The sequence below is a fragment of the Mobula birostris genome, chromosome 23 (genome assembly GCF_030028105.1).
Source record: "Mobula birostris isolate sMobBir1 chromosome 23, sMobBir1.hap1, whole genome shotgun sequence".
NCBI lineage: Eukaryota > Metazoa > Chordata > Chondrichthyes > Myliobatiformes > Myliobatidae > Mobula > Mobula birostris.
The window spans coordinates 7,286,621-7,313,767 of NC_092392.1; the positions used below are offsets into that span (position 1 = coordinate 7,286,621).

The window sequence follows — 27,147 nt, forward strand, 5'->3', positions numbered from 1 at the left end:
ATCATGCATGATACCTTGTGATTCATTTTCTTGTAGACTTTTGCAGGAGAAAAGAAATATAATAAAATTTTACAAATAATCTATACATAAACAAAATCTGACAAACAACCAGTGTGCAAAAGAAGATAAACTGTAGATAAAAAATACTGAGAACATGAGTTTGTAGAATCCTTGAAAGTGAGTCTGTAGGTGATAAAATCAGTTCAGAATAATGGTAAATGAGCCTTATGGTTGTCAGGTAATAAACTTTCCTCAATTTACTGGTGTGGGACCTAAAGCTTTTGTGTCTCCTCTCCTGCCCAATGATGGTAGTGAGAAGAAGGCATGGCCTGGATAGTGGGGGTCTTCGGAAGCTGTACTATCCTCTCCCAGGCTGTGATCATTCTCAACCAGCTGGAATGGGCAGACCAAGTTGGCTACATACTTTGTAGTCGTATTTGGCCTTTTCATAGAAAGTTACTTTGAGGACAGAACATGCTTCCAGGAATTATTCAGCCTCAAGATGAGTCATACTGGTAGAGAACCATGCAATGAACAATCCAAAAACCATCCTACAATGCAGCCTTCAAGCTTTACATAGAATCCATTAATTGCTTTGTAATCAACAGGCCAGTACAGGAAGTAATTTATCTATGTATGAGAAGAAGGTTAGAAGTTGAAACGATCATTAAAGGAGTTACCAAGTCAAGTATTTGTTCCCACTCAAATGCTCACCATAGTTCACTTTTTTTAAACTAATGATAGGTTGATGAATACTGTTGCACACATAGGGACCTCCTTTTCAAAGGCCCCTTTTCATTTCCCCTCTTGTCAATGTTGTAATTGGAACAACTAACTCAATGCTGCTATAAATATCCATTGATTGTTAGAAGTTATCAGATGGCTGTTTTTGTGAACATTACTTGTGGAAACATTTTTAGTTCTAAAGGACTTTGTGGCAGGTGGCTCAGTCTCAAAAGATGAACTGTGTAAAAATGCATAGTGATGTTTCTATGACTGACTTGGGTGAAATTTTTGTTATGTGCATCAATTGTGATTTTTTTTCCTAATTAATTTTAGGTGCAAACGTCAGTATTCTTTAAGTTTGATTATTAATATGGTTCAATATGGAAGACTGCATTGCAATGTAGATCAGTCCATCTGTGTTAACCTACATGCTTGAAGATTGACAGCCTGGGGCCATCCTTGGATTCCTTTAGAGATGGCCCTCTACCTTGTATTCCTAAAATATTTAGTTTTCCCTTCTGTATCCCTTATTTGTCTTAATCGAATGTACTACCTCTATTTGGCATACTCTGATTAAAATGGATTCAGTTCAATAAACATCTGATGATTTAAGTCGTCGTTCGGTCACATCTGGAATTTCCAGTTGGCAGACAATTTACCTCCACGCCGTTCTGTCTCGACATTTATCCACATCATCCCTAATCTTGTCCAGCTTGGTCCAATCCTTGATGTTAGCCAGCCACGTTGTTCTTTGCCTTCCTCTTCCTTTCTTTCCCTCCACCTTTCCATATAGCAAGTCTGACAAGATGTTATCTCTCCGATAAGCAACTTTTATCTTCATGATCTTTTCCAGCAGTACCCGTGGTCTATCAACTTCGGACAAAACCCTCTCATTTGAAACCTTCTCTACTCAGCTGACCTCCAACATTTACCCTTTTAAGTAAATCGGTCAAATAAGGAAATGAAGACTGCAGCTATCACATTGCATTACTTAGAATTGAGTGCCTGAGACATTTTCAGTAAATACAATGTGCCACTGACAAGTTAGGTCAGATTGAAAAATGGGAAAAGTCATTGAAGAAAGCAATTTTATATTTTCAATATAACTCATGTACTTAGAAATTAAAATTGTTCAATCTTTTATCAGTGCTGTGATATTGATAGTGATTTCTAATGTTACTTACTGGGTCTCAGTATTGGGAGAATAAGTTTCTGATGGGTGCTCATGTATAAAGTCCCATCTTTTGAGATCACATGCCAGTTGCCTGCCAGTGATAAGTTAGTTCTCAGGTCAGACATTTTATTTGATTATTTTTATGTACCCTTTGGTGAGGTGATGAGATAGCTCTGGAACAGTAGCTTTTTTGAATGTTTTACAATAATGCTGTTTGTGTGGAGTTCCATTATCTATTCCATAGAATAGCAATGTATTTCTAAATTAGTTTGGATCTGCAGCTTAGAGCAGAGCTTCAAGTGGTGATGTTCCCATGTGCCAGCTACCTGTTGCAACTTTGTTTTACAGATAATGAGTTTGTGAGATACTGTCAGTTATCAAAATCAATACATTTAGTACATTTTGTAAATTGTAGATTTTGTAATCCGTAGTGGAAGGATTGAATGCTTTGGCACATGAGCTGTACTGATCTGTGCTTCTGCAGAGCCTTTGGAGCTACATTCAAAGCAAAAGTGAAAATAATTCCACTTGTGCCTTGTAGATTTGAGATTGTTTAATGTCATTTCCAGTACACAAGTGAAAAGGAGAATGAATGAATTTTTACTCTTGATCTGATGTAGCACAAAATACACAATAAGATAACATAATTTTGAAAACAATTGCAGTCAGCCCTCCGTATCCACAGGGGTTTGGTTCCGGGACCCCCTGCGGGTACATAATTCCGTGGGTGATCGAGTCCCGTATATAAAATGGCATAGTATTTGCATATGACCTACGCACATCCTCCCGTATACTTTAAATCATCTCTAAATTACTTATAATGCCTAATACAATGTAAATAGTTGTTATACTCTATTTAGGGAATAATGAGAAGAAAACAAAGTCTGTATATGCTCAATACAGATGCAACCATCGTAGCTCTTCTGGGAATGCTGATGCTGCCTCGGCATCAGCTGATGCCGATTCTCCCGTGATCTTTAAGCTCTTGAGGCTGTAGCGCTTTACATAGCCAGCCAGCATCCCTTACTAGCCTTAAAGTCCTTCCTCTCGCTCACAACACAAGTAGCGAATGAACGAGACACGAGGCAAAGAATGCTCAAATGAGTGCTGGAGAGAGAACTTCCATTTTTTTTTCTTGATCCCGATCCGCGGTTCATAGAATCCGAGGATACGGAGGGCTGGCTGTAATATAAATATGCAAAATAGCTTGTATATGTTGATTTTATGTCCATAAAGTAATGCTAGGCGCAGGTGTGTCTGTACATAAGGTGACTGACAGGAAAAAATCAAGTAGTGGTGGTTGGAGGTGTGGAGGGGTGGGTTAGTGGATGGAAGTGTTGATCAGTTTTTATTATTTGGGGAAGTCTGGTGGTCCTAGCGTGGATGCTACATAGCCTCTTCCAGGATGGGAGTAAGGCAGACAGTTCATGAGCAGGGTGGGATCCCTTTTGATGTTATTGGCCCGTTTCCTGCTCCTCTCTGTATATATGCAGGTGGTCTATGCCAGTATTGACGAACCTTTGCAGAGCCTTCCTGATCTCTGTATTTGCTGAGGAGATGCATTTGAACTGCAGATATCAGTGAACATTAGCCTAATAATAAGGCCATTGATAAAATATTTGGTTCAGCTATATTCATTGCCCAAAAATTCTGATAGTGATGCCCCGAAGTTGAGATGAATGAGCTCCAAAAACCAAAGCCACCTTCCATTTTGCATGGTGTGATCCAAATACTGTTTTCCTTGGTGTCTGCTGGCCTCATTTTAATCAGACTGTCTGATGCCAAACTTTGTCAAATAATACCTTATAAATTCAACACTAGGTTTATGTTTGGACCAAGGATGAGATCAGATCTGGAGCAAATAAGTCGTGTCAAAATTCCAAATAGGTTCAGGGAGAGCAGCAGTGATCAGGGAACTGGGAAGTAAGTGCTGCTGGACAGCACTGTCAATGGCACCTTCCATTACTGGTATTCCTTAGGATTGCTGGATTTATAAATAGCAAGGATGGTTGCTAAGGATACAGAGAAGCAAGGATCTACAGGAAAGTTAGCAGAGTGGTGGTAGATGGAATTTAATCTAGACAAACAGTTTGGGTCATCTAGTCCAATATACATCAAAGGGTAGGGATCTTATAAGATTTGTACAGAGGGACTTGGGGTGCAAGTTCATAGATCCTTGAAAAAAGTGACATGGGAGAATAGGATAGTGAGGATGTTGTTCTGTTTGCTTGTCTTCACAAGCAGGGCTACTGAATCATAGTGCAGCAATATAATATGCAAGTTGGGCTACACCAGGACTTTAGAAACATGGTGCCACTCGAGGGTTCAAATTTCATAGAAAATGTATAATCAATCAGCAATGGCACCTTCCATTACTTTGACTCTGATAAGAGAGTAGACTGAACCATACCTACTTGAAAACAATTTCTCTTGCTATCTGCACACGGGACACAGTGAACAATAATAAAGGCTATTATTGCAACTGTAGCAGCACGGCTGGGTACATGCAATAAAACAGCACAGGAACAGATTCTTCAGTCCACTAATTAACAATGATACCTAACCCCTTCTGCCTGCACTTAGTCCATATCCCTCCATTCTCTGGATATTCATGTGCCTATCTAAGAGCCTTTTGAAAACTTATGCTTTCACCACCACCTTTGAAAATGCATTCCTGACACCCACTACTCTGTGTAAATAAAATCAATCACTTGCCCTCCATATCCTCTTCGATCTTTCCCCTTAGTTGCCTGTAACACATGGTTTCTGGTATTAGGCATTTTGACCCTGAGGGGAAAAAAATACCAGCTGTATATTTTATGCCTATTGTAATTTTGTACTCTTCTCTTGTCTCCTTGTAGCTTGAGCCACTGTAGATCGAACAGTCCTACTTTGTCCAGCCTCTTATAGCACATGTTTCCCAATCCAGAGAGCTGTCTGGTCAACCTCTTCTGTGCAATCTCCATGGGCTCACCTACTTCCTGTAATGGTGTGACAATGCAATACCCCAAATGTGGCCTAACCAGAGTTTTATGGAGCTGTAACAGAACTTCATGACTCTTGAACTCAGTGCCTCAACTAATGAAGGCAAGTGTGCCATATGCTGCCTTTACCACACTATCCACTTCTGTGGCCACTTTCAGAGAGCCCTAGAGTTAGACCCCAAGGTCCTTCTGTACATCAGTGTAATTTGGGGTCCTGCCATTAACTGTATGTCTTTTCCTATATTTTTGACCCCCAATGTCAGTGCCCCACATTGCTGAGATTAAACTCCATCTGTCATTTTTTTCTGCTCACTTCTGCAACTGATCTAGAAAGCACGGTACCATTATTATGTGTGGAGGGCAAATGTTTAATGTGTGGTCATATGATCCTTGTCCTATCAGTGCTCTCGACTGTTTCTTGATATGGTGTGGAATTAATTGAATATCTGAAGACTGGTCTCTGATGACAGAGATCTCAGCCAGGATTAATCATGCACTCTTTGATTTTGGCTGAGAATGCCTTGTACTTGTTGTTAGCTGTCTCATGCCAAGCTCTGCCATGGTAGAGAGTGGGGAATGTTTTTGGTGCTACCTCAACCCTTTTACTAATTTATTGTCCACCACCATTTGTGGCTAGATTTGGCAGGACAGCAAAGCAGTGAGTGATGTGATCATTTGGTTGTGAGATTTAGTTTTGTCTACTGCATGCTGTTCTTTTTTTAAATCATGTATTGTAGTTTGACATTGATGTTTTATTTTCCGCTGTTCTCCACTCGTTAATCAACATTTTATCCTTATCTCCACCTTTTATTGACAACCATCCTGAGCATGCCGCTGGTTGAATTGATTAATGCCCATGACTTGCTCAATTACTGTTTGCCGCCACCTCCTGCTCATATTGTACCTAGGTTCTGCCTGCAGGGTGCAATCAGTGTCCTGATTTGACACTTTTTCTTCAATTTGCATCATTCTTGAACATCATGCTTTTCTTTTTCAATCTTTCTTGGTAATACTGAATTGTACCATATTTATTTTATAGTCTTGTATACATATGGTAATTGTATACTGAATTAATATATATTGCAGCTGTTTTCATGTTTTGGAATGTTACTGTATGGTAGTAATCATTAAGTTTCTAAGATGAATCAGTAAAAATTCTACCTAAACTAAAATGTTTGAAGCATGGCTCTATTTATTTATGCCATTTAAATAAACTTTCAATTTATATTTATAGCCACAAATGAATGGAATCTCTTTTTAAATCTGGTAGTTAAATGTATATTGGCTGTGAAATGGAGTAGATATTAAGGGTTAACAATTACGCGATTATTAATGATATGCAGGAGACCGGGAATGTACCAAGGCATTCTCTCCTTTTTTTTCAGAATTGGAATCCTGGGCAAATTAATGGTTAAGGCTTTGGAAAGTGATAAACTGGATCAGATTTGAATTAAAATGACAGCTTCAGTACATATTTCTTATCTTGGTGGAACTGTGGTGATATTGTACAAAAAGATATGGACAAATGTAAATTTTATGCTGCTGTTCATAAGTTTAGACCCGATGGAAATAAAGAAAAAACAGCAACATTGCAGAACTCTTGTACAATTTATTGGAGCTTGGCAGATCAGATACTATGTAAAAGACTTGCGTAGTATGCATGTAGATTGAGTAACGTGTATCTATGCCTCAGTCCTGTTGAGACCTGCATTTTTTCTCCTTTTCATTCAAATTTGACTTGAAAGTAAGTAACTTACTTTTGAAGATAGTAGTAATTTGAACCCACATTTGAAGACTCATTTGCTCTGGACATCTAACGTCATAGGAAAGCTTTTTGGTGCTTCCAATATAATTTTAGATGGAGTGAAATCTTTTTATAAATTGCCTGTCTGAAATTGTTGCTTGCTGTGAGTTAAAGTGGCTGCTTTTAGAGCTCAGTGTTTTCAAAGGCAAACCTCCAGACTTTATCCTCAGCAGTTTCCTAATATATAGTGAATACTGTGCTAATAACATCTATTTAATATACATCCAATTATAGTTTGGTGTATATGAATAACTGTCATTTAGTTAAATTGGTCTCATCTCTCATGCAAAGATTGTATTTGTTTAATTTCAATTTTATATTACAGTTTACTTTTTGTAAAAGAACAAGTAGCTGGAAGTAGTGACCCTTATGTAACATTTCAGACGCGCCTGTGATATCATTTCCCACTACCAGCAACCACCCGTGTTCACACATTCTAGTTTTGCTCTAGATGGCAACTTGGAGTGCAAAATCCATCTATTATTCCTCATGATGGAGGGTACTTTGTTTCCACTCTGATTATGTAAGTTCTGTGATTGGGACCTGAAATGGCTAACCAGGCGATGGTAGCAACAACAGGCACTTCCACAGTTACAGAAGGAGGTCACTGAAGGAGTGGGTGAGTGTATAGTCTGAGGTGACATGATGCTACTTATAATGGACTTCTGTGTGCTCATGATACATTGTCTTAAGTTTCTTGAAGCCAAAGCATCATCCTCCCCTTTCAGTGGTCCTGAGCCAGATATTGCCGGGAAATGCATGTTGCATTTCAAGGAAGCTTTGACACATCCTTTAATGTTTCCTCTTGTTGCTTGTAATCTTCTCCCATGGCGAAGAATAGAGCATCTTTTTCAGGTGTCTGCTGCAGGCATGTGAACAAAACAGCCTGAATTAACTAGGGTCTCAGTGTAGCAGGTGTTGACATGGAAGAGAAGCCATTGTTGGATTGATCATGGTCTCTGATGCTGTAACCCCTGTGTGCATTATAAAACCCTAAATTGCTTTCTCTATTTAATTGGCAGCTGTATTCCATGCTAAGGTATTTCCTTTACAAATCTTTATATTGTACCTCATTACTACTTTGAGATACTACTTTTAGCACTTTCCTTTTACCAAGGTTTTGGTTGCTTGCATAATATTACTGATGTCAAATTTTGCTTGTTGCTCAGAAGTGCCTTAAGATGTTTTGCTACCCTAAAGCTGTAACATTAATCCAGGATTTTGCTTGAATGTTCGTTTTTGTTCTACTGTGAGGGCATGCACCACCAGTAAACCAGATTAGTTCCTAATCAGATGGTGATCTTTTTAATTAATGTTTTTTATCATAAAATTATCACCAAAGGTCTTAAACTTGTTGAATGTAAATATATATATATTTATTTATTGAGATACGACGTGGAATAGGGCCTTCAGGCCCTTCGAGCCACGCCGCCTGTCAACCCCTGATTTAACCCCAGCCTAATTATAGGACAGTTTACAATGACCAACTAACCTACGGACTGGTCCGTCTTTGGACTGTGAGGAGGAACCGGAGCACCCAGAGAAAAACCGCATAATCCATGGGGAGGACGTATAGACTCCTTGTAGATGATGTCAGAATTGAACTCCGTACTCCGATACTCTAAGCTGTAATTGTGTCACACTAACTACTACATTACCGAGGCAGCCCCTTATGGGAATTTGGCTTGTACTTCTGGGAATGGGATATTTTGTTTCTGTATTGGAATTATCCGTGGCACCCACAAAAATAATAAAGTGTAGATTTCACAAAGGTGGGTCACCGATCTTTCCTTTGAGTGTTTGTATCCTTTTGTTATGTGGGAGCAGACTTTGCTTTTGGTAAGTTTAATGCTGATTTTGAAAGTAAAATCTAAATGTATTAAAATCAGAAGCCGGTTTAGGCAGCATTCAGACGGATGCAGAGTTAATATTTTAGATCAAACTTTGCTCAAATTATACAGAATGGCAAGGGATGGAATGGGCAAAGGGATATATCTGAGATTTAAATCCATTCTTTTGCTTCTGTTATCTTAGGGCCATTAAGAATGCAAAAGGACTGCACAGTAAGAAGGAGGTGCCAATCCATCGTGTTGCTGATATCTCTGGGGTAAGTTGTACATGTTGTTGCACAGGCAAGTCTTTTTAATGTGATAAAAATTAAATTTTACTGTTGCAAAGTCTTTCAAGCTAATGATAGCTGACTGGGGGAAATGATGTGACAATGTTGGTGCATATCACTGAGCACACTCTCTCAGCTGTGGTTTTGGTCGTGGGCACATTGGATATTAAACTTCATAATTGCATGTTGCTTGTTTTCTCATATATTGGAATGGTTCCAGAAATGAAGAACTTCACCATAAAGTTATGTAGTGTATGCTGTTTAGTCCCCCTTAGGTAAAAAGGTTTAATAGAGATATCAAGGTGTTTAAACAGAATATACCTTTTAGCAGTTGGTTCAAGGACCAAGAAGTTTCTAGGAGCAAGCATAGACTAAATTAGCTATATGGTTATTTTATGTACATTGGTGGCTAGGGTTGTCAACTTTCTCACTCACAAATAAGGGACAAAGTAGCAGGCAAATACAGGACACTTGTGTTTACCCTGAGAAAGACTACCATGACCATGAAGCCTTGCACAGGCACCTGTGTGCTCATGCGTGTACGTGCCGATTTTTTTTTTGCTACAAATCGGTTTTGGCGATTCTGTTCAGTGAAACTACACTGTACATACATTATTTCTACTTTATATAGGCTGTGTAGTTATCATATCATTCCTACTTTTACTATATGTTAGTGTTATTTTAGGTTTTATGTGTTACTTGGTATGATTTGGTAGGTTTTTTTTGGGTCTGGGAATGCTCAAACACTTTTCCCATATAAATTAGTGGTAATTGCTTCTTCGGTTTACGCCATTTTGGCACAAAAGGTTTCATAGGAATGCTCTACCTTAGCGGGGGAAATGCGGGACAAGCCCGTATTTAGCCCAATATATGGGATGTCCCGGCTAATACGGGACAGTTGACAACCCTATTGGTGGCTATGATCTGCTCCTTGGGTTAATGGACACCTTGATTGCACTAATATGTCACACAAGTACTAAGAATTTCTGATCTACGTTTGGCTTGAATTATTATTGCCCAGAAATGTTACTATTCCAGCCTTGCCAATATCGTGGTATCAAGAATTTATCTGAGATTGTGTACTCTGAAGAATGTGACCCAGCTCCTGATCTATTGGAGCTTCTTCAGTTGCAGATTTGGAATGATAGTTGCACACTATTACTGTGATAATAATGCACTATTATCAAGACTAAGGTTGTTTAATGCTCTATCAAAATGGCAGAGCCTACCTGATCAGTGTTTACTTGTACTGGCTACACTTATGCTGTAGAGGGTAGTTATTTGCAACCAGGGTGAATGCCCATCTCTGTTTCAGCTGAGGCAGTTGGAGATTCCCCCCCCCCCCCCGCCCCCACCAAATTCAACAAAAATACCTGCAGGGTCTTGTGATCCTTGAAAATTGTATAAAGTTCTGACCATTGAACTTTGTCACTCCATCTATAACTAATAAATGAAACAAATTCATTGCTTGCCTTTAGTCTCTTATGGCATGTGACATTAATACACAAAGCGATACATCTCATAGGGCAGTAGCAACAACTTTCCAGATCATAAATAATACAAACTACAGTTATTTCTGTCAACTGTCTTGTGATTGAACAACTTGCTTGGTAGTTTTAACAGTTTTATTATTAAGTCTTGGTAGGCCTTCAATTATGTCAAGTTGTTTGAGTTCGATCCACCCAACGCTGATATAACCTTGTCCTTAACTGATGAGATTTTTGGCATCTGTTTCATAACCAAGTAGTCTGCTTCTGACATAGCAAATGCATGCTTGTCTTTCCTCAGTTATGTTCCTGCTCAATTTGTCAAGGTACATTTAGATTCTCCTTGTCTCTGCTACCTTTCCACACGCTAAAATGTCATCTTGTTAACTAACAACATTTTGCAGATTATGGATCAAACTGTCCATTCATTATCTTGTAGAAAATGTGTGGAGCTGATGCCTTTGCAAGTGAACATCTGTTCTATTAGAGTAGTCTTTGGTGTGTATTAATCATTAAATATTCCAGACCTCTGCTCGAAAGCATTCAACTTTTCAAAGGTTGTGAAGATCTATCCTAGTTAAGCAAACATCAGTAACAGTGTCAATCTTTGATTCTGTTGATATCCAATAATCTCCACACATTCCAAAGATGCCATCTTAATGAATTGATATATGTACAACGTAGAATGTGCTGCCTCGAACATGATGCAAGTCTAACTGAACCCCTGACTCTATCACTCTCTATGGTTAAAGCAAGACTAAAAATTAGCTTTATTGATTTGTCACATGTATTTCTACCTATCTCAAAACTTTCCTTTAAATATTCACTCTGACCTTGAAATTCTACCCTTTAGTATTTGCCATTTCCACCCTGGAGATTAACGACTCTGACTATTTATACCTCTCATAATTTCATATACTCCTATCAGCCTCTCATGCTCCAGAGAATATAATCGAAGTTTGTCTACCCTCTCTTTACAGCTCATACTCTCCAATGCAGGTAACATCCATCCAAACCTCCACATCCCAGACAATTAAAACTCTGCACAATATTCCAAATATTTCCTAACCAAAGTTCTATAAAGTTGTATGACTTCCTGACTTCTATACTCATTGTCTTGACTGATAAAGGCAATCATGCCTTATGCTTTAACTGTCAACCTATCCACTTGTGTTGTTAATTTCAGAAAGCTATAGACATGCACTCCACAATTCTTCTGTACATCTCTGCTGGTATCCTTTGATGACTTTCTTGCTAATCACAATGGCCAATTTTTATGTCATCAGCAAACATTATGTTCAAATCATTTATTGAATTACATTTTGAAACTTTTTTGCTCATTATGCAATCTAGTTCAATGCCTTTTTCCTTTTAATACCTCCAGTACTTCAAGGTATTCTTTCTTCAAGTTGTAGTTCTGAACAATCCAGATGTAGTGTTCACCTTCAGGTGAATCTTGGCTCTTGACTGCTTCCTAGTTCATCATGAGAGATACCTGGGTGCTTGTTATATACAACTAAATCAGGCTCTGTGCTCTTGACCTAACGCATATCATTCTTTAAGTTTAGGTAGTCACTTTCAGTCATTTAAATTTGATCTTTAATCTAGGACAATTTTGCTTATCTTTCTACATTTCTCACTTCTACTTCACACGCCCTGATCATCTTGATCTTTTGGCAGTGCAACTGGGAGGAAGTGGTTGACTCCTTGAGTTTTATTGTGCAATCTGACCAGTGTCATTTAAATTCCTGTTTGCACACAACTAATATTGTAATGCCAGTGTTGAGTTTTTCAGTGTCCATGAGAAAAGTCTCTGACAGTTTGAAAATTAGATATGATCTATCTAGTCAGATGCAGTTAGTTCATGTGTATTTTACCCTCTATTGTTATTTTCAATATGATTTGGTTACTTGATTTGGTTTTGATTTTGCTTTCAAGCAAAGTGCCCCTCCTTATCGTACTTCTGGCAATCATACACTTTAAGTTGGCATACATACTACGATAGGCATCACTGCTTTATTAATTCCATTCGCAAAAATGTCCAAGACTTGGTTCCTGTGGTGTTAATACTCTTAGTGATGTTTCAGATCTTTTGCTTGTCTAACTATTGTCTCCATTTCTTTCAATGCCTGCTTGAATACATCCAGGATGTTCCAGATCTGTATGTCATTCCACAGCACCTCAAAACGTGTAGCCTGCTCATGGTGTTCAACACTTCATCTCAAATCTGTGAAAGAGTCAGAGGTTTAATTTGGATCTGTTTCCAGCTGTACTGGTGGTGGGACATTCATGCTGTTCAACTAGATTAATTCCCTATGATCTTTGTTTAAAGGTGGCGGTGTTTTGCTTTATTGACACATTACCTAAGATTGAAGCAGAACAAATTTCTCTCCATTCCATGAATTTAGTCCTTGATTAATATAACTGTTGGAAAGTTATGGATTTTGGTCACCTGGACTTCTACAAGCAAGCAAAGGAGTTGGTGAAGTCAATAAATTGTGCTGCTCCACAGCTCAGAGGGAAAGAACGTGAAGATTTTTAATCTGTAGCAATACCTCGGTAGGTACATCAGCAACCACCAACTGCACAAATTAGAAGCAGGTAGTTATATTAGTTATGGGAATTGGTAGTTGAAAAAAAATTGTAGAATAACACACACAAAATGTGGAGGAACTTAGCAGGTCCGGCAGCATTTGTGGAAAGGAACTAAGAGTCGATGTTTCAGACCAAGAACAGTCTGTTTTTAACTGGCAAGGAAAATTTAAAACACATTTACACTGGGTTGCAAGTGGTTCTTTTATAACTAGAAATGGACACAGACATGATATGGCAATCATCTTCCAATTCTGGAGAATACTTTTTTTGCGTGTGTTCTTTATCTTTCTTTATTGTGCTTTACTATCTTTGCCCAAATAATATATTTACCTTGACCACTCCCTGTTGCTACATATTCAATTCTCTTACCATTCCCTGGTAAGGAAGTTTTTCAGCAATGAATCCTAACTCTGATCTTGCATACAAATAGAAATGCCCTATGCTCTTCCCATGGCTATTCTTAATCCTTCCAGCAGCTTTGCTTTTCTACTCTTTATCGAAAGAGTCCCCTTCTGTTTTACCTTCTCTCCTTGATAGTCCCAACTCGTCAATTTGGCATTATCCAACAAGTCTTTTTGCATCTTCTTCCAATATATCCACATTCATTTAATGACATCGACTGTGCAATGATGTGTGATTTCATCGTTTAACCCTGCCCTTTTTTTTCTTCCTCATAAATTCATCCAATTTCCTTTAACCCCTCTCTAAGCAGTGAATGCTCTACCTGCTGCACTCTAACATTTTCATACTTCTCATGTTGCCTTGTGACAGGACGTTTAAACAATCAAGCCCTTGGTTGGTTCCAGAGCTCTTCCATCAATCCCAATTCCACTCCTCTTTTAGTTCCTTGTTATCTCTCGCAGTGCTAGTCAAAACAAATACTGTATAAAGAAACATTTATCCACTCAGAACTTAATAGTTTTCCTTTGTCATAGGCCCCAGCCAACTCATTACAGCTATTTATTTATTTACTTGGTTAGATAATTTGTTAGAGAGATAAGTAAATACAGTATTCAGCACAGTAACAGACAGACCCTTCCGGCCCAATGAGCCTGCACCACCCAGTTACAACATGTGATCAATTAACCTACCGACCAGCACATCTTTGGAATGTGGGAGGAAACCATGATGTTACAAAGAGTATATATTATAAACTGCGGCGGGATTTAACCATATTGCTGACGCTGTAACTGCAGTATGCTAACCACTGTGAAGTTGAAGTAGTACTTTTGATTTGCACTTCAACCGCCACTTCCCTGTGTGGGTGCTTTTGGTCTCTTGCAGATCTGGATGATAAAGAGGAAGGGAAATCCCTAGATTGCCTGGAGTTCTTGAGCGTGAAATTTTTTTGCCTTTTATTACATAGTCATGTACCTTGGTATAAGAAATAAGGGTGTAGACTATTTTCTGAACGGGGAGATAATGTTGAAAGGCATGGACAGAGTGGATGTGGCAATGTTGTTTCCCATGATGGGGGAGTCTAGTACGAGAGGGCATGACTTAAGGATTGAAGGGCGCCCATTCAGAACAGAAATGCGAAGAAATTTTTTTAGTCAGAGTGTGGTGAATCTATGGAATTTGTTGCCACAGGCAGCAGTGGAGGCCAAGTCATTGGGTGTATTTAAGGCAGAGATTGATAGGTATCTGAGTAGCCAGGGCATCAAAGGTTATGGTGAGAAGGTGAGGGGGTGGGACGAAATGGGAGAATGGATCAGCTCATGATAAAGTGGCGGAGCAGACTTGATGGGCCGAATGGCCAACTTCTGCTCCTTTGTCTTATGGTCTTATAATTTCAAATCAGAGCTGCAAAGGACAAAGGCAGCTATATTGCCACCTGCTGAAGTCTGAACTTTTGCAATTTTTGGAGCAAGTGCATGAAAAGTATGTCTTGAGTTTCATTTGCAAACTTGGATGCCGTCTATAGTTACCTGCACTAAATCTATACAATAGAAAGCCAACCAGTGCCAATCATGATCGAGAATTGTAGCTTTGTTTATTTGAATTCTGTTAACACATTAATGTCATTTTAATTAGATTCAGAGAAGGCTGCAGTGAGAGGTGGGGAATAAATGGAAATATGGTATGTTTTAGAATACAGGTGTCCCCCGCTTTTTGAACGTTTGCTTTGCGAAACCTCACTGTTACGAAAGACCTACATTAGTTACCTGTTTTAGCTAACAGAAGGTGTTTTCACTGTTACGAAAAAAGGCAGCGCGCGCCCCGAGCAGCTGCTCCTCCCCCGGATTCGGAACTGCATTCTCGCCGGCATTGCTTAAACACGTGCCTGTGAGCAGCGGTTAGCAAGATGAGTTCTAAGGTATCAGAAAAGCCTAAAAAAGCTCGTAAAGGTGTGACATAATTAAGCGTTTCGATCGTGGTGAATGAAGTAAGGACAAAGTGAGTTTGGCTTGTGGAAGTTGACGAAGATGATGTTGAAGAGGTTTTGGCATCCCCTCACCAAGAACTGATAGATAAAGAGCTGATGCAATTGGAAGAGGAAAGGATAACAATGGAAACCAAATGCAATCGTGAATGGACCAAAAGTGAAGTCGTCCAGGAACTGAACGTGAAGCAACTGCGTGAGATTTTTGCTGCAATGATTGCAGAAAAGTACGACTTTAATTTTGAATGGGTACGTCGGTTTAGGGCATATTTGCAAGATGGTTTGAGTGCTTACAAAGAACTGTATGATAGAAATATGCGCGAGGCTAAGCAGTCAAGCATACTCTCGTTTTTCAAGCCTTCCACATCAGCCACAGCAGACGACGAACCTCGACCTTTGACATCGAGACAGGCAGACATAGAAGAAGATGACCTGCCTGCCCTGATGGAAACAGACGACACCTCAGTGTCCCACCACCCCAACCCCCAGGCCGCGGACAGATACCAATTCGCGGAGAATGCAGCGGTAGCCGGGAGGCACCCAGCACATCTTTAAGAAAAAAAGCCAAAATAAACAAGCTAATTAATTAGGTGCTGCCCGACACGTAAATGCCGGCCCAGATCAGAGGCGATTGCCGATTGCGTCGCCTCTGATCTGGGCCAACATTTACGTGCCGGGCGGCACCTAATTAATTAGCTTGTTTATTTCGACTTTTTTCTTAAAGATGCGCTGGATGCATTCCGGCCACTGCTGTACCCTGTATTCTTTGCAGATCGGTGTTGGTCAGCGGCCTGGAGGGTGGGGGCCATTGCACAGCCCCAAACTCCGACGACTCAGCCTAACATACCATCAACAGTGTGTTTGCTGTCTTCCCAATTCCAGTAAGTGATACTACACTGTACATACATTATTTCTACTTTATATAGGCTATGTATTTTTATGTGTTATTTGGTATGATTTGGCAGCTTCATAGCTTAAAGGTTATTGGAGAGAGTGTTTCTGCCGAGAGCGCTTGCGTGAGATTTTCGCTACGGAGAACAGTGCAGGCAATGATTGTGGAGAAGTATTTCTACTTTATATAGGCTGTGTATTTATCATATCATTCCTGCTTTTACTATATGTTACTGTTATTTTAGGTTTTATGTGTTATTTGGCATGATTTGGTAGGTTATTTTTGGGTCTGCGAACACTCACAAATTTTTCCCATATAAATGGTAATTGCTGCTTCGCTTTACGACCTTCTGGCTTACGAACCGTTTCATAGGAACGCTCTACCTTCGGATGGCGGGGGAAACCTGTACAAGGATTTGAAGGAAAGGTTGAGATAGGGTGGGTAGAACATAAAACATTTTTCATATTTCAGTTGGGCTGTATGTGTGTGAATTACTGTGGAAATGAGTGTCCCCACTTGAAGGTCAACACGCTGATCACTTATAAATTAAATGCGCTGCCAAAAAAAATGTGTTTAGTAATGTTTTTGTGATTGTCATTTGGGTTGAACTTAACCTCATCTCTGTTCTGCCCTTGGCATTTCATGCAGACTCTTCTTTTTGTTTGTAAAGATTTTGAATACACCTGCTTCATGGCAGACTGCTGTAAATATCATTATAGTTCTTACTTTATATTAAAGTACAATTCATTTTTATACTTTAGTTTGGAGCATCTATTTTTTTGTGTCTATTAGCACGATTGTTTACCTTGTTTGACCCTCCATGGACTGCCTGTTAATTTAAACCAGTCAGCAGAATTTGTTGGTCTTTGTAATGATAAATAGCTACAGAGGAATTTGGCACATGACTGTGTCTTTGGATGTAAGAGCAGAGAGAGTTTGCAAGAACAGTATAGAACACTAGAAGGCCACAAATAGAATATGTATATAGTTCTGATCATCACAGTATAGGAAATATGCTATTGCACTGGAGAATGCAGTTCAGGTTTACCAAGGTGATGCTAGAACTGAAAAGTTGTAGTTTTATAGAAAAATTGGTTCAGTTATAGGTGCGTTTTTGGAACTGTGGGAGCCAAGAGAGTTTAAATGATGGGTCAATTCAATGGAGAAATACAAGTACCTATTTTCCTAATCAGAAGAGTCCAAAAACAGAGGGCATACACTCAGTGACCACTTTTATTAAGGATTAGGAAGGTATAGTGGGGTCTGCAACACACTGCTTAGAAAGGCATTAGGCACAGCGGCCCTCATTACATTTAAACAGGATGCGTCAGGCTTGTGTGGTCTTCTAATGCCGTAGCCCATCCACTTCAAGGTTTGACATGTTCTGCGTCCAAGATGCTCTTCTGTGTACCCAGACATCCCACCCTGCAAAAACTCATTTCAGGGAGGTAGCATCATCAATTTGCGGGAGATTCCCAGAACTTCCGGGAGAGGTGGGATGTCTGCAATTGAGTAGTTCCTTAGCAGCTAGCCAGCTAGTTTAAATAACATTAGCTATGCTAATGAATGAATGACACCAGTTAAACTCACCTCAACATGCCTTTTACAGTCTTAACCCACCATGGGCAATAGAAAAGTCACTGTTGCAAGCAGTGCAGCGAGCAACACTGTCATTATTTTGACCTCTATTAGGCAGGGGTACACTTTAGTGTAGTCTGGGGTAATGTACGTTTTATATTTTCTCTTTTTTGGAACTCTCTGCCATGGTGTGCACATGCCTCTCTCGCTCGCTCTCAAAAAAAATCGATTTCCAGGATATTGTATATAATTTACGGGCATCAGGGAGCCACTGTCAATATGCGGGAGAGGTGGGATGTCTGCATACCACTGTTGCAACACATGGTTATTTGAGTTATTGTTGCCTTCTTGTCAGCTTGAACCAGTCTGGCCATTCTTCTCTGACCTCTCTTATTAACAAGGCCTTTTTGGACATAACTGTCACTCACTGGATGTCTTTTGCATCATTGTCTGCAAACTCCAGAGACTACTGTGTGTGAAAGTCCCAGGAGTTCAGCAGTTTCTGAAATACTGAAACCACCCTGTCCAGCACCAGAAATCATTCCATGGTCATAGTCACTTGGATCATATTTCATATTTCTTTCCCTTTCTGATATTTGGTCTGAACAACAATTTAACTTCTTGACCAAGTTTGCATGTGAAACAATCTGCTGCCATGCCAAATGTGTGAGATTGAGGTGCCAAACCGCCTGTTTGTGTGGATGCTGCGTAATTCATTACCCTGTTGCAAATAAGTACCGTGAAATAACAGGCAGTACACTGCATACAATTAAACGATTTAGCTTTATAATTCTTAATTTGACTAAAGGGTTAGTAAAGAAAAAGCAAAAGAAAAAGAAAAGGTCCACCTTAATGAAACTGTCTAATGTGCACAAGTTGGAGCTCATGGTTTCCTCTTCACCGATCCTCCTCCGATCTCCCTGGGCTTCGTCGAATCATGGCCCTGATCGGAGTCAAGTCCTACAACCTCTTCTCTCCGGCATCTTCTCTCTTCATCTCCTGTTGAACAAAAGACTCAGTTTGCACTAGTGTCAGGCACACGACACAAAAACACACTCCCTTCATTGGATGGTTCACATTCCAAAGTGCCTGTTATCTCTAACCATAACCCAAACACTGCTTCTATGGAAAGACTGTTACGTTAACAGTGAAGCCTTTCCCAGGGTGTTACACATGATTTTAAGCATTGAATGCTGCTACGTGATTGGCTAATTAGATGCTCACATTAATAAGTGGATATACAGCTTTACTTAATAAAGTGGCCACTGAGTGTACATATACTGTATAACATTTGGTAGAAGGTTTAGAATGGAGATGGAGACGAGAAAATTTCCAACCAAAGTATAGTGAGGTCTACAACACTATTGGATGCAAAGGCATTAGATGCAGCTTCCCTCATCATATTTAAACAGGATATGTCAGATTTGTACAGCACAGATAAGGTTGCTTTGGCCCAACTCATTTATGTGGACCACGTTGCTATCCTGTCTTTGAGCATTAGGTCCATAATCCCCCACCCCACCTTTCATATTCAAGTACCTGTCTCGATGCCTTTTAAGGAATTATCTTTATCTGCTCCTATCATTTCTTCTGGAAGCTTGCTTCATATATGCACCGTCCTCTGTGTGGGGGTAAAACTTAATCCTCAGATCCCTCTCACCTTAAATCTTTACCCTCTAGTTTCAGACCCCCCCCCCCCCCATCCAAGGAAAAAAGAGAAATTCTCCACCCTATCTATAATCCTGTTAAGGTCATCCATCTGTCTCTTTCATTCCAGCAAGATTAAGCATGCCTGTAGAATCTTTCCTTCAATGGTAAAGCGTTTCATTCCAGGCAACATTCTGTTGAATCTCTTCCGCTCTCTTCCTTATGCTGTACATTATTCCTGTCAACTACCGACCAGAGCTCCAAGTGTGAACTGGCCAGTGTTTTGTACACCTGTATCATCACATCTTGATCTTGAAGGCAAGCATGCCAGATGTTACCTTTGCTACCTGTCTCCCTGTGTACATCGCCTTTTTTGGGGAAAGTCCATTGTTTGCAATTGAAGGGCCAAACTTGTAGCTGTGAACACAAGAACAAAGAATTACAGAGCTGATATCAGTACCCGATAAGTTGTTCGTGTACACTTCAGTTTTAAATGATTGCCTTCTAATCGTGCATGTCTCCTCCTTCAGTATTTTCCCACTAGTGAAAGTATTTGGTGTTCACCCTGTTGTCACTTATGTTTCAATAAGATCACTTACTTCCCCGATTAAACACTCATCACCTTACCATTCTTCTGAAATTGAAGAAGTATTGATATAATTTCTTGAGGTGCTTGTAATGGGGTTGCCTCCAATGTCAGGATATCTTTTCTTACATTGACAGACCAAAACTGTGCACAGTACTCCAGGTGTAGCATTACCAGTACCGAAGACATTTGTAACAATATTTTTTTTCTAAACCACACTCTCTGCATTAAAGGCCATAAGTCATTTGTCCTTCTAACCATTTACTGCATCTGTCTCCAGCTTACTGTGATTTGTGCTCACGAATGCCTGGATCTCTCTGAATTCAGCTGCAGTCTATTCGAGACCTAGTGCCATAAAGTGGGATTGAATAGGATAGCTTCTTTTTCAGCTTGTACACTCAATCAAATGACTTTTTTTGTTGATGCAAGTACAGTACATCAGTCCAGTATATTCTTTCCATTTGTTATACAATGATATTTGCAACTGTGCTTTATTTTTGAGTTGCTGATAAGCTTCAAGCAGTGAAGTAGAGCATTTTAAGTACAGTACTCTTGCTATCTTGCTGTATGGTAGAATTTTATAGCTAGTTGTTGATCAATATGGTCGTATGGCATATTCAGTTTCTGGGCAATTTTTCTTTTCAGTCATCAGTCCTCTAAGCATTTCATTGATAGCCTTTTGTGGTCCAGAGTCGCTAACCATGGTAAACAAGTGTAAGCAGAGTTCATATTCCTTCCATTTTCTCCCATAATAGTCCATGCAAAACAAATCATGTCCTGCTTTGTTCACTGTTGTCATTAAGTGGTTCTTTGGTGTATATTGAGAAATGTAGGTAAAGGAAATGTCATATGAAAATCAAATGAAAATTTATGAAGAAATGATGCTGAGTGAAGGGATAGCTGATTGCTGCTAAAACACTTCTAACATAAACCTGGAATGAGGACTCTAATGGGAATTGAAAATCTGCTGGTATCAACAAAATTGTTGAGATGAAAGTTGAGCTTGGATTGAATATCTGCAGATCTGGAATATGTCTGCATCAAGTGACAGTTCAAACTGCTTTGAACATTGAATCTTTAACTTGTGATAGGCAGTTGATCTAATAAATTTTATTTGTATTTAAAAATTTAATTCTCAAATTTTAAAATTGGTGACGCAGTAAAACTTCATTAATCTTATATGCAGTGTCAGACTGGGAAATTTTCAAGACTATTGGACCTTACTCATTTTAGTATTTCAATGCACTTTTTGTTAAGATTATTAAGATATTGGTGTAGCTAGCACTTGTTTTGCATGCAGGGATAATTGCCTGGAGTGGAGGAAGGACAAATGTACAAGAGAGTCATGGTGACAGTGATCCCAGCAGAAAATGGAGAGTGGAGCGGGGGGAAGGGAAAAGAGGGAAAGATGCATTTAGTGATAGGATCCCACTGCAGTTGGTGGAGGAGCTTCCAGAAGAATTGTTTGAGGCAGGTACAACCGTATAATTCAAGAAGCACCTGGATAGGTACATGAAGGGGCTAGGCTTAGATATAGGCAGCATGCAGGAAATTGGTAGTGGCTGGGAGGGCACCATTGTCGGCATGGACTCCTTGGGCCGAAGGGTCTGTATCCCTGCTGTATTGCTCTATGACTTTATTAACAGGTGTCTATATTAAAATATCTAGTGCTTTCAGTAGATTTCAAGGGAGTATGGTAGCTAGTGTATTCTATTAACTTTATTACTTGCATCCTTCATGTACGTGAGGAGTAAAAATCTTTGTTACGTCTCCATCTAAGTGTGCAATTTATAGTAACTTGTAATAAATAGTATGTACTATGGGATAGTCTGTATAGCATAGAAATACAATTTTTTTTTAGGCGTCCGTTAGTCTTGCGAGACCATGGATCTGCACCTGGAAAGTCTTCACTCTCCAGGGCGCAGGCCTGGGCAAGGTTGTATGGAAGACCGGCAGTTGCCCATGCTGCAAGTCTCCCCTCTCCACGGCACTGATATTGTCCAAGGGAAGGGCACTAGGGCCGATACAGCTTGGCACCAGTGTCATCACGGAGCACTGTGTGATTAAGTGCCTTGCTCAAGGACACAACACGCTGCTTCGGCTGGGGCTCGAACTCACAACCTTCAGATCGCTAGTCGAATGCCTTAACCACTTGGCCACGTGCCCACACAGAAATACAATTGTATCAGTATGAATTAATCAGTCTGATGGCCTGGTGGAAGAAGCTGTCCCGGAGCCTGTTGGTCCTGGCTTTTTTGCTGTGGTACCGTTTCTCAGATGATAGCAGTTTGTTGTTGGGGTGACTCAGGTCCCCAATGATCCTTTGGGCTCTTTTACACACCTGTCTTTGTAAATGTCCTGAATTGTAGGAAGTTCACATCTACAGATGCGCTGGGCTGTCAGCACCTCTCTTCTGCAGAGTCCTGCGATTGACGGAAGTATAGTTCCTATACCAGGCAGTGATGCAGCTAGTCAGGATGCTCTCAATTGTGCCCCTGTAGAAAGTCTTAGGATTTGCGGGTCTATACCAAACTTTTTCAACCATCCGAGGGGAATGAGGCGCGGCTGTGCTTTTTTCACCACACAGCCAAGTATGTACAGACCACGTGAGATCCTCAGTGATGTGTATGCAGAGGAACTTAAAGCTGTTCACCCTTTCAACCTCAGATCCATTGATGTCAATAGAGGTTAGCCTGTCTCCATTCCTTCTGTAGAAACGTAGAAAACTTCGAGCACAATACAGGCCCTTTGGCCCACAATGCTGTGCCGAACATATACTTACTTTAGAAATTACCTAGGGTTACCCATAACCCTCTGTTTTTCTAAACTCCATGTACCTGTCCAGGAGGCTCTTAAAAGACCTAATCGTATCCGCATCCACCACCGCTGCTGGCAGCCCATTCCATGCACTCACCAATCTCTGCGTAAAAAAAATCCTTACATCTCCTCTAGTCCACAACCAGCTCCTTTGTTTTTGTGACATTGGGGGAGAGGTTGTTTTCTTGACACCACGGTGTCGTCTTCTGTCGGCTGCCTCATTATTATTTGAGATTAGGCCAATCAATGTAGTGTCATCAACAGTTTAATTAGCAGATTGGAGCTGTGGGTGGCAACTCAGTCATGGCAATATAGAGAGTAAAGGATGGGGCTTAGGACACATCCCTGAGGGGCAGAGGGGCTGAGGTGAGGGAGCCCACTCGACCACCTGCTGGCAATATGACAAGAAGTCCATGATCCAGCTGCACAAGGCAGGATGAAGTCCAAGGTCTCTGACCTTTTTGTCGAGCCTGGAGGGAATTACTGTGAGTCCTGAACTGTAGTCCAAGAACATTATTTCAGAAGCATCCTTCTTCAGATGTGTAACGACGGTGTGTAGAGCTGTGGCTATTGTGTCATCTGTCGCTCGGTTGTGTCGGTAGGTGAATTGTAAGGGTCCATGTGGGTGGCAGCATGTTGCAGATGTAGTCCTTGACCAGCCTGTCAAAGTATTTGCTTATTATTGAGGTGAGTGTGGCAGGACGCCAGTCGTTTAGACATGTTACCTTGGTCTTTTTAGGTACAGGAACAATGGTGGATGTTTTGTAGAGGGCAAACATGGGATTTGTGGCCTTTGGGTGTTAAAGGGAGTGTGGGAACTGTGGTACAGTGCATGGGAATGTGCTAGGTCCTAAACATTTGAGATTACTGAATAACCTGATAGTAAATTATCAGAGTTTTACTGTTGCTTAGTAGAATTGCTCTTATGCTTTTTAATAAAATAAATAAGAATTATCTGTTTCTGAAGTGTTAGCAACAGTCAGCGTTTATAATATTGAACCTGTAGATTGAAGGTGAACAGCTAGCAAAAGAGCAAAGTGATCATATCCATTTTCTGAAATTTACTTGCACAGGTATGACACAAATTTCCTGACTAAAATCTGCAAAAGTATTCCATGTTGATCGTTCCCTGAGTTATTGCCATGAGACAGCGTTATGGTCCATTAATTTGGAAATATTTTGATTGTTTCCAATTTTAACATCAATGTGACTCAGTGTACAGCCATGGGCTTTTTATATGTTCTAAATTTGTGCATAAATATTGCAGATACTGGAAACCTAAATTAAAAATAAAATATGCTAGAAATACTCAGCAGGTCTACACACAGAAATAGATCAATGATTTTCCATCAATGCTTAAAACATTCAGAGAAAGATGGGAGGGAAGGAAACAACTAATAGGAAGTATGAAAAAATGCAAAAACTGGATATTTGAAATAAAATTGGTAGCAATTCTGTTTAGCTGACATAGTTGAACTTGGTATTGAAACTGAAAAGCTGGAAGATGAAGTATTGTACCTCGGGCTTATTAAGACATCGTTGGAGTAGTGTAAGGTGCCAAGGACAAATCAGCTGGAATGAAATGAAGGATTACAGTTACAGGAGACCTGAAGCTTGTCAGTAAATTAAATGAAAGTCTTTTGTAGGATGCCAATGTTAGGTTAGTGAATATAATTAGATCAAGTGGGATTGGGCTAATATACTGGTGTGGTGTTAAAAGGCGGAAAACAGAAGTGAACGGGTCATTTTTATCAGGGAGCCTGTGGGCAGTGGGAATCAGTAGAGATAAATTTAAGAACCCCCCTGATCCCTCTATTTTCCACAGGGATCACTCTTAGATGAGGCAGTCTCATGTGTATCAAGCCCTTTCTGGTATTATCTATTGCATCCAGTGCTCCCGCTGCAATCTTTTAAACATCGGAGAAGCCAGATGTAGACTGGATCACCACATTGTAAGTTCCATCTGCTGTGGCCGTCGGGATCTCCTGGGTGCCAGTCATTTTGATTTCCCTTCCAATTCCTGTTTGCACACTGTGTTTATCCTCTACTGCTAAATTGAGACTAAATGCAAATCAGAGGAACATTACCTCACATTCTGCCTGGGTGTCTGCAGCTTGTGGCATCAACATTGAATACTTCCAGCTAGGCCTTATCACCTCACAGCTTTTGTCACACACCCTCTCTTCACCTGTCCGTCATCCACATAATGCGCGAACTGTTTCCCAGCCCCTCCCTTTTTATTCCATGCTCCATTGTCCTCTCTTATTGGATTCCATTATTTTCAGCCCTTTGCCACTTCCACCTATCACCTCACAGCTCTGATTTCATTCCCACTTTCCCAACCACCACATTACCCCCTCATCTGCCTATAACCACAGTCATATGGCTCCATTTCTCACCTGTCAGCTCTTGCTCCACTTTTATATTGACTGTTTCCCCTCTCTCAGTCCAGATGAAAAGTCTCAACCATAGCACCTGTTCATTTCCTTTTGTAGGTGCTGCCTGATTTGCTGTGTTCTTCCGGCATCTGCAGTCTGTTGTCTCCCTAGTTTCCAACTTTAACTGTACAATTTGCTTCAATTATATGGAATAATATGAAGTCTTACAACTTGTAAATGTGTCCAGTTGGGAAATTATTTTCTATTGAGAGTCTGACTTCCCTCACTTTGTTGTACAATAATTTGTAGATTGAAACAACATGAGTTTTTCGCCTCATTCCATTCCCTCCCCTGCCGTAGTCCTAAATTGGTGTCTTTGATCTATCACTTTTATTTGGCATCTTCATAATCATAGCTTTAATATTAATGCAGATCAAACATTCTTGTATATCTGATTGGTTAACATATAGTTAAAATAACTTGTAATGATAGATGTATCAAAAGGAAGGGCAGTTCAAAAGTATGGTGTGCTTGTTCAGTCAACCCACACAGCAATTTAGATGGCAGTGGTCAGTAAATTTCTCAGTTAAGAAAGACATGTATTTTTCTGGAGAAAATTCTTTGGCAAAATGAAACTGGTGTTTTAATGAAAAATATAGATAATAGAAAATATTATCTAATTTGAATAAAATGCATATATAGGAATCAGAAATAAAATCAAGTGCTCAAAACGCAGGAGGTCAAGCAAGGTATGTCAACTGCAAACAGATGATGTTACAAGAGACAAAGCACAGTTTGAATTACGCCCACTTCAGTTCAAATTGTGATAAGCAGCATGCACACCAGCTTTTTTCCTACTTTCCTTTTGCCACACCAAGAAATGCCACTGCATCTCTTTGAATACTTCCACGTGATTTTAAATATCCAACATAAAACATAGATATTGCTTTGTATAACTTCTTAACATCCTCTCTGTAATGTTCAGCGAGGGTTTCATCTTCTTGGCCATTGAACGTTTTTAAGCACAGGATTGAAATCTGATGTGAAGCAGAGTAAGACTTCTGACATTGACTCAACTGGTATTTTCTTTTGATAGAGGAGGATGTAGATAAATAATTTGATTTGAAGGACATTGATCATAATCCCTTCACTCTTTTTGTAGTCGAGGACAGTTGTTCAAATGGAACATTAGAATCCATGCTTTTTCTTACTGTGTTCACACCTTGCACCCTTTGATTTGTATAACCAGAATTTTCAATCAAAATTATTCTTCTCTGTATTACTGCTAGCCATTGTATTTGAACCCCTGTTTACAGGAAAATTATGTGCAGCTTTCCAAGACAGTTGAAATATCTTGATCTGTGAAGTGCTGACTATCCATTTCCATCAGCAGAAGCTGTTTGACCTGATGAGTTCCTAGAGTAGTTTGCTTTTTACTTATGCCAGTGTCTTTTTTTTACGATTGCAAGCCCTGCTGACATTAAGAACTTAAAATACTACAAGTCTGCCCCATCAATAAGTTGCTTGTTGACAGAAAAACTGAAGTTGAGCTTGATGCAGTTCATGCTGCTGCTTGTTATCAGAAAGACATCAGAGTGGGTGCATGAAAGAGGTGTGCATTCTAACAGTGGGTGATTGTCTTGGTCGCTTTTCTTATGATCGCAAAACCCTTTTCGAGATTATTGATGTGGAAGGCTGAAATCTGATTCACTGCTTTATTGGCGAATACAGGGCCTCGGTTGTAACGAGATCTAGGCCTCAAGTCACGGTCTCGCCTGCATGCAGTTGTCCAGGAGAGAGGGTCAGAGTCGGTGTGCTCCACCAGAATGCCAGAGGTGGTGTGGCACGGTGTACATACTGGAGTTGGTGCTGTCCTCTGGTGTTCACTTGGCAGAAGACAAGATGTATTGTCTTCGACTGTAAAATCTTCCAACATTCATGTACTTAGATTTTTTTGTGTGTTTCTATATTTTACTG

General features: G+C 40.0%; 1 protein-coding gene across 1 annotated transcript in view; it reads left to right on the plus strand.

Moving 5' to 3' along the window:
- The window catches only part of snd1 (staphylococcal nuclease and tudor domain containing 1), a 919,733-nt gene that overhangs the window by 252,310 nt on the left and 640,276 nt on the right, over window positions 1-27,147 (plus strand). Inside the window, exon 14 of the mRNA XM_072241822.1 lies at window positions 8,723-8,795. Coding sequence (XP_072097923.1) covers window positions 8,723-8,795 — 73 coding nt within the window. The remainder of the gene's footprint in view (window positions 1-8,722; window positions 8,796-27,147) is intronic.